Here is a 7,942-nt window from a genome sequence, read left to right on the forward strand (position 1 = left end):
CATTTTTAACATAAATATCTGCCCGTTTATAAAAACATCACATAGAACATTCCTAACCAAATCATGTATGTATTTAAAACCAGTCAATTCTTTGCAATGCACCATATGGTCTTCAAAAGAATCCAAACAGACCTTGCGATAAATTGGGCAAGACTCATCAGTCAGGAACATAAGGATCATTAACCGGTACTTAATGATAGCCCGATACTCCAAACCCGATATATGTTGGCCCAATCCTTTAATGAGGATGGGCGTTGGAAAATGTTGAGTGTGAGGAGCCCGAAGGCATTCAAACACTGTCTTTTGGTAAGGAGATATATCAAACTTCACTTTTAAACCCTGAACGATTCCACCAAATAAGATACTCGCCACAACATGTTGGGCTTTAGTAGCTAATAAACAGTAAATAATTTTAAAAAATAACCAACCATACACCACAAATATGTATACTACTTATAATAGATATAAGTGAGAGAATGTAAATTGTTGAAAGTTTAAGAGTTTTACAAGGGGCTAAGACCAATGTACAACAACATATTGCATCCCTCCATAAAACCCGGTTTAATTGAAACCCTTTTTTGAAAATTTGAACCAGCGCCTGTTTCAGTCACTTTCTTACTCCTCCGCCTATCTCTCGATTTACCTTTGACCTCATATTCATTTTCACCCTCCATTGATTTTGTTTTCAGGCTTTTTAATTATTGATTTCGTTCTACAATAGGAGGAAGAAGACGCGAAGCTGTTTCAACGGTAAGGTGAAGGTTCAGTTCATCTGTTTAATTCACGAGTACTAGAGGATCCTTATGGCAGATCTCAATTCAAGCGGTCACTTGGTTCTTCTAGAGGAGAATTGTAAGTTTTCAGTTTTTAATTTATTATTATTATTATTATTAGATTATGTGCTATAGAGTGCCAGTTTGTAGTCTGATTATGTATAATTGAATGTGTTAGTTGCTTTTTGTTGTTTGTTTGTTTGTTTCAAGAATGTGTGTTTATGTTTTTGATTGCTTGTGAATTTGAATCTGTCCAATTTTAGGGTTTAGATTTGAGTTTGCTTGATATTACATGGTTTTTGTACAAATCAAAATTGTTTGATTTATATGGATTGTAATTAGATATTAAAGTCACATTTCCTGTTATTGCAGGTTGTACATACACATCAGGTCTGTTTGCCTTTTTGGGTTGTATTGATTCTGAAGCTTGATATGTCTGGACTGTTCTGGAAATATACAAAAGGTTGTATGAATCTCACCTGTTTGTGAAAAAGGTCTCTTAGGATTGGTAAACATAGGGTGCGGCATGCATCAATCAGATTTGGGTGCACTAGGTATGTTATGTTGATTTTAATTTTGTAAAAAAATGGTTTAGTGTTTGGGTGATAATGCAAGTTCACATTTGAGTTCTTTTAGGCTTTCAGGCTGTTGAAAAGTTAAAAACGTTTAATATAATAATGTTGAGTGCGGTGGTGGTCAAACTTGGGATATGATTGTACAGTAAATGTTAAGGAAACGAAACTGTACGCGCATATGTCAAGGTACACTTAAGGACAAATTTAGTCATGTATATCAACCGAACGAACACGGACGGGGCTTGTTTGTGTACACATGTTTAACTATAACTGAACAAATCAATGGGCATGAAAACTTAAATGAATGGATTTTATTGGATATGTTCGTTCGTTCAAAAAATGAACGTGCTCATTTGTTGAACTTTAACTGAACACACGAACTAAAACGAATAGTAAAAGGATAAATTTTTTTTTTGTTCGTGCTCGTGCTCGTTTGTTTAGAAAAAAAAACTTGTTCATTTGTTAAAAAAAATGATCGTGTTCGTCTTTGTTCGTCATGAAAATGAGCGTGCTCATGTTTGTTCATGATGAAAATGAATGTGTGTGTGCTTGTTCGTTATGTAAATAAAAATGAGCGTGCACGTTCATATGGGTTTAAACTTTGCATAAATTGGGTTTAAAACATAAAATACTGCACATATTTGCACTCAATAATTTAGGTTCAGATTGTTTATGTTGAAAGACACATATTAAAACAAGGGTAATTTGAGAAAACAAGCATTTTGGTTTTGATTTTCTTGTAATCATATGGTGTTTTAGTACAATCGTATGATACATATAAAACTGCATTTTGATATTTCCAAATTCCACCATATCTTTATACAGGAACATTTAATACAATATCAGTTAACTTACTACCTATCTTCAAGATCAATGGAAGAAGCTTTGGTATGCCTATCATGCCAAAGACCAACAGAACAATTCGTCTCTTCGGCTCAACTTAAACTACACAACTTCTCTTTAGCAAGGTCGGTTAAGTTTTAAAAGTTATTAATGTTTGTTAAGAGAGTATGAGGCTATGAGATTCGCAACTAAAAACTAGCTTTAAATGTAATTTATGTTAATAGTGGTATTCATTTTGTTTATTTTATAATAACATTGGCTTGTTTTTATTAAGATGATGATTTGATATTCATTTTGTTTGAATGGTGCAGGCCTTGCAAGTTTTTGGATGACAATAGGTGCCCCAAGTTCTTTAAAACCTTCACACTAAATTCTTCCATCCCTGCTCTCCAATTAATATTCCCCATGGTAATTCGCCGGCTCGGGTGGTAAACGAGTGAACGAGCATCAAGAATGAAGTCCTAAACCATGGATTGAAGTTGACTTCTTCGCTAAGGTCTATTTATAATGATTAGATTGGTGGTTCAAGCATGCCATTTTGTAGTTAAATTATTTGGGAATATGTACGCATTGTTGAAGTGCTTCTTAGACATGTTCTTTGTAAAACAGAGCATTTTACATTAAGCTATGAACTATGATGATTTATAAAATTCATGTTTATTGACACAATCTTTTGTAAATTATCAAATAATAAATAATTTGTAGGAGTACGATTGAGATATACATCGGAAATTTAACTCATCCTAGCCACTATAGCGACCCCACCCCCAGCTCTAGCTGAGAAGCGTTTAAACGAGAAGAATAGAAAACTCACGCGATAAATAGTCTCCGCCGCCGCATCACGCGGGTTCCTTACTATTAACCCATAATATCCAACGCACCAATAGAATAATTAACTTTAAAAAATTAAAACTTTAAAACCAAAATGATCAAAATCTTTGAAAAATAATAATATATCAAAATCCCATCCAATCCAACGTCACCCAACAAAGAATTGCCCATTTTTTGGTCCAAAATAATTTCTTTCTTTAATTCCCCAAAAGTCACCACTTCACACAAAATAGTAACAACTGAAGGAAGCATTCAGCAAGTCAAGCAAGCGTACTCATTATTATTATTAGTCGACGCTTGAACCTTCTTCATGGCTTTGCTTTTCTTTCTTTGACCCGATTGCCAACAATTTTCTCTTCCACCCATTAAACCCCATCTTCTCTCTTCTCATCCTTTCATGTCCAAGATCTCCAATCTCACACTGTAAGCTCTTCAGTTTATGAAATATTTGATCTTGATTTCATGGAATTGATCTGGGTTTTTGCTTATTTGAGTTATTGGTTATGTTTTGCTATCTGGGTATGTGCTAATTTTGCAAGAAACTCACTAATTTGATTTGGGTTTTTGGTTATTTGAGTTCTTGATCATGTTTTGCTATCTGGGTATTTGCTAATTTTGCTGATTTCAGTGTTATTTGATTTGGGTTTTTTGGTTATTTGAGTTCCTGATCATGTTTTGCTATCTGGGTATTTGCTATTTTTGCAGGAAACTTACTAATTTGGTAAGGGTTTTTGATATTTTAATTGGGTTATTATAATCTTGAATTGTTATAGAAAAAAGATGACTATTTTGACATGAGTTTTGGGTTTAGGTTGATGATGATTGGTAAAGTTTGGATTTTGGGTAAAAAATAGGTCTTTAATTTTATGGGATTTTTGGTATTTTAATTGGGTTTTTATAATATTGAATTGTTATTGGAAAAAGGTGACTTTCTTGTCATAAATTTTAGGTTTAGCTTCATGGTGATTGGGGAATTTTGGATTCTGGTTAAAAATTAGGTCTTTGATTTTTGGGATTTTTGATACTTATTGTTGTTTATGATTTATTGACTTTTTGAAATATATGAATTGATCTTTTTGTTCTTAAAATAATTCACCTTTAAAGCCACTCTACACAAGAATGATATACTTTAAACAAAAGTGTTATACATAGTTTTCTCCTATTGATGGATTCTTGAAAGTTTTTTATGTTGTTTTGGTTCTTAACTAGGTCTGTAACGCCATTAAAAGTCATATTACTACTTCAAACTCGTGTAGATATCTTCATGCGCTGCTTTGATATGGTGGATTACTTGATTTTGATTCTCTTAGCCACACTTTATACTTCTTATAATCTGATTTATCTAGTTTACTGCACTTCATATGGCGGAAGAAAAAATAAAAGTTTTGGATCCGGGGGTGTCAGTGGTTTTAATTATTTGCTATCTTTTCAGGCTTCTTTCTTGAAACTGAAGGTTTCTTGCACCTAAAGTTTCAATCCTTATGCACAATGGCTCCTATGCAAACGATGACAACGCTCAATACGCGAACGATAACGTTTGTATGTGTTTGGATACTAATATCCACTACTTACAGCAACGCGGTCCAAAGTGACATTGACTGCTTAAGTTCCATTAAAAGTTCGCTTCAAGATCCCGAGAATCTGCTTTCTTCATGGGATTTCAATAACAATACCGAAGGGTTCATATGTCGGTTCACGGGTATCGAATGTTGGCATCCGGATGAATCTAAAGTTCTAAATATCCGTCTTTCAGACATGGGTTTAAAGGGTCGGTTTCCTCTCGGGCTCAAAAACTGCACCTCGTTAACGGGCCTGGATCTTTCAAGCAACAAACTTGACGGGACTTTACCGAACAATATGACTGATTATATTAAGTTTGTAACAACTCTCGATCTTTCGTCAAACAACTTATCGGGTGGGATCCCGGTGAGCATTGCAAACTGCTCATTTCTTAATATTATTAGGCTCGATAACAACCAGTTTACGGGCCCGATTCCTGGGGAATTGGTCCAGCTTAGTCGGATTAAGGAGTTTAGTGTTGCTAATAACGATTTGACCGGTCAAGTTCCGTTTTTTCAAAATACTTCCACATTGAATTATGCGGGGAATCCTGGATTATGTGGAGACAAATTGCGTGCGTGTCAAGGAGGTAGTAAGAAAACACACATGGGTGTGATTATTGGGGCGGCGATTGGCGGTGCTACTGTGGCGGCGTTGGTTGTTGGTGGCGGGATGATGTTCTTTATGCGGAAAGTTGTTAGAAAGAAGGAAGAAGATCCGGATCAAAATAAGTGGGCACGGAGTATCAAAGGGACTAAAAAGATTAAGGTAAGATGATTCAATCCTTAAATAAATGTGGATAGTAACATGTCAATGTTCATAACTTTGCGGGTCAAAATCGGTCAAGTTGGATTGACTTGCAAGATTTTTTGTTCTGATAAAGTGATTAAAATTTAATAATAACTAAATACTGTGTCAAATATGATTACAAAAGTTTTATTCTTTTTATAATAAAATGGGTTTTCGGAAAGATTTGACCGTTAAGCCTTTTGTTGTTCTCACTTGGCAAATTGAGTGGGTCGGGCAGCCGGAGCTAGGTAAAAGCGTGTTCTTTTTGGTATGGGTCTGGTCAAATCGGGCTGACCCAAAACTCCGTATCGATAATACTTTATAACTATTTAGCGTGTCAAATATGAGGATGCTTTAAATGGGCCAAAGTTGTCACATCTACGATCTACCTATAATTGTTGTTTCATATGTTCATTTTCATTTCTGTAGCTTTAAATATACTAACTTTAAATGAAATTACAGCTCTCAATGTTTGAAAACCCGGTATCAAAGATGCGATTAAGCGATCTAATGAAAGCAACCAACAGTTTCAGCAAAGAAAACATAATTGGATCGGGAAGAACCGGTTCGTTATACAAAGCCACACTCGAGGATGGAAGTTCACTCATGATAAAACGATTACACGACACCCAACACTCGGAAAAAGAATTCGCGTCTGAAATGGCAACACTCGGGAACATTAAGCACCGCAACCTCGTACCACTTTTAGGCTTCTGTGTCACAAAACAAGAACGATTTTTAGTATACAAGTACATGCCAAACGGCACCCTAAACGATAACCTTCACCCCGTTGGCGATAACGCCCCCCATATGGAATGGTGGGCCCGGTTAAAGGCTGCTCTCGGTGCAGCCAAAGGGTTCGCGTGGTTGCATCATAACTGCAACCCGCGAATCCTTCACCGAAACATAAGCTCCAAATGTATATTATTGGATCAAGAATTCGAGCCCAAGATTTCAGATTTCGGGCTGGCCCGGCTCATGAACCCGGTGGACACGCATTTAAGCACGTTCGTGAACGGTGAGTTCGGTGACATCGGGTACGTGGCACCCGAATACGCGCGGACGTTAGTAGCCACACCAAAAGGTGATGTTTATAGCTTCGGTGTGGTGCTTTTAGAGATTGTAACAGGTGAGAAACCGACCCACGTGGCGAAAGCACCCGAGACGTTTAAGGGTAATTTGGTCGAATGGATTTCTGACTTATCGGCCCAGTCAAAGCTGCACGATTCAATAGACGTGTCATTAGTCGGGAAAGGGTACGATAATGAGGTTTTCCAGGTTTTAAAGATCGCGTGTAGTTGTGTTTTACCAGCTCATAAAGAACGGCCCACGATGTTTGAAGTGTACCAGTTTTTGCGCTGGATTGGTGAAAAATATAACTTTACCACGGATGATGAGCTTTTGATGCCGACTGATTCGGGTGACGGGGATATAGAACTTATTGTGGCTCGGGAGACGAAAGGGCGGAAGTGATTGGCGACGCGTAAGCGATTTTAAGTAAGGTGTATGTATTAAATGGTGGTTTGTGTTTGAATAAATGTTATAGCGAATATATGTTTTGGTTTTAAGTATTATAGTTTATTTATAGGGGTTTTGGAATTATTGTATGTAAGTGAATTTTCTAGATATGAATGTGTATTTGAAGTAAGGTTAAAGAGGACAGTACTTAATGTCACTAAAACTTGTTAGATGTCTTGTTATTATAGATACATATGTATGAGTTGTATGTATATATAATCATAAATCGCGTGTACAAAATGTATATGGGGCTATAGGCTTATATGTAAAGTGAGTGTAGTTTTATAGAGAATTAGATCTTCAGGAAAACTTGGAAACTTGAAACCTGAAATATATTTGACGAGTATCCATGTAGGAGATTAGTTTTAATGAGTTTGGCCGGTGTCTAGCACGTATGATCTTAGTTGATGCCGGCATAATTACAACAATGTAAAATGGATTTGTTACTGTACTATATATTGTTAGAATTATAATAACTAGTATGTTGATGTCGTTAGCTATAAATTATTCAAATTATAAAAACGTCAGAATTGTAGTTAAAAAAATTATAACTATAGTTGGCTTTTTGGGCGAGTTTAAGATCTTATTTCAGATAATAGACAACCAGCAGATAACTTTTAACCGTATAAAACATAAACAGATTTACCCGATACTAATCAGGTAGTGTCCGTATAAGGTGGACATCCGCTCATGACCTATGTCTACAAAGGCCCAAGAGATTTTTACCGTAGATTGGTTAACACATAAATAAAATAATAATAGTAACTATAATATAAATAAAGGTAGTAGTAACTTTATGTTTTGAAATAAGTCAAAAAAGTTTTTATAAGTTTCTATTCCAGGGGACCCAATTTACATGTTGCACATGGCCTTTTAAGTCTTAGAGATGGCCTTGTTTACGGATATTTAGTAATAGGAAGCTGACATGTAAAATACATGGTTATATAATCAAGTATGACGATATCCATTCTATACTCTCTCCAGATTATATAAGTGGCTTTTACAATCTGTGAGATATACTGGGTACAATTGTTATTATTGTATTTCATACCC

At 35.6% G+C, this 7,942-nt stretch overlaps 1 protein-coding gene across 1 annotated transcript; it reads left to right on the forward strand.

Moving 5' to 3' along the window:
* Positions 1 to 3,236: 3,236 nt before the first annotated feature.
* On the forward strand, positions 3,237 to 6,997 carry LOC143575523 (probably inactive leucine-rich repeat receptor-like protein kinase At5g48380). Its single transcript, XM_077059874.1, has 3 exons — positions 3,237 to 3,445; positions 4,455 to 5,350; positions 5,834 to 6,997. The coding sequence occupies exons 2-3, from the start codon at positions 4,511 to 4,513 to the stop codon at positions 6,842 to 6,844; spliced, it is 1,851 nt and encodes a 616-aa protein (XP_076915989.1). The 5' UTR covers positions 3,237 to 3,445; positions 4,455 to 4,510; the 3' UTR covers positions 6,845 to 6,997.
* Positions 6,998 to 7,942: the final 945 nt, after the last annotated feature.

The sequence above is a fragment of the Bidens hawaiensis genome, unplaced genomic scaffold (assembly GCF_021521415.1).
Source record: "Bidens hawaiensis isolate Kalapana, Puna unplaced genomic scaffold, B.hawaiensis_p1.1 tig00027531_1, whole genome shotgun sequence".
NCBI lineage: Eukaryota > Viridiplantae > Streptophyta > Magnoliopsida > Asterales > Asteraceae > Bidens > Bidens hawaiensis.

Excerpts from the sequence above, each read along its gene's own strand:
- LOC143575523 (XM_077059874.1), top strand. The coding sequence starts at position 4,511 with ATGGCTCCTATGCAAACGATGACAACGCTCAATACGCGAACGATAACG. Across the intron at positions 5,351-5,833 it reads AAGGGACTAAAAAGATTAAG|CTCTCAATGTTTGAAAACCC; the intron begins GTAAGATGATTC and ends ATGAAATTACAG.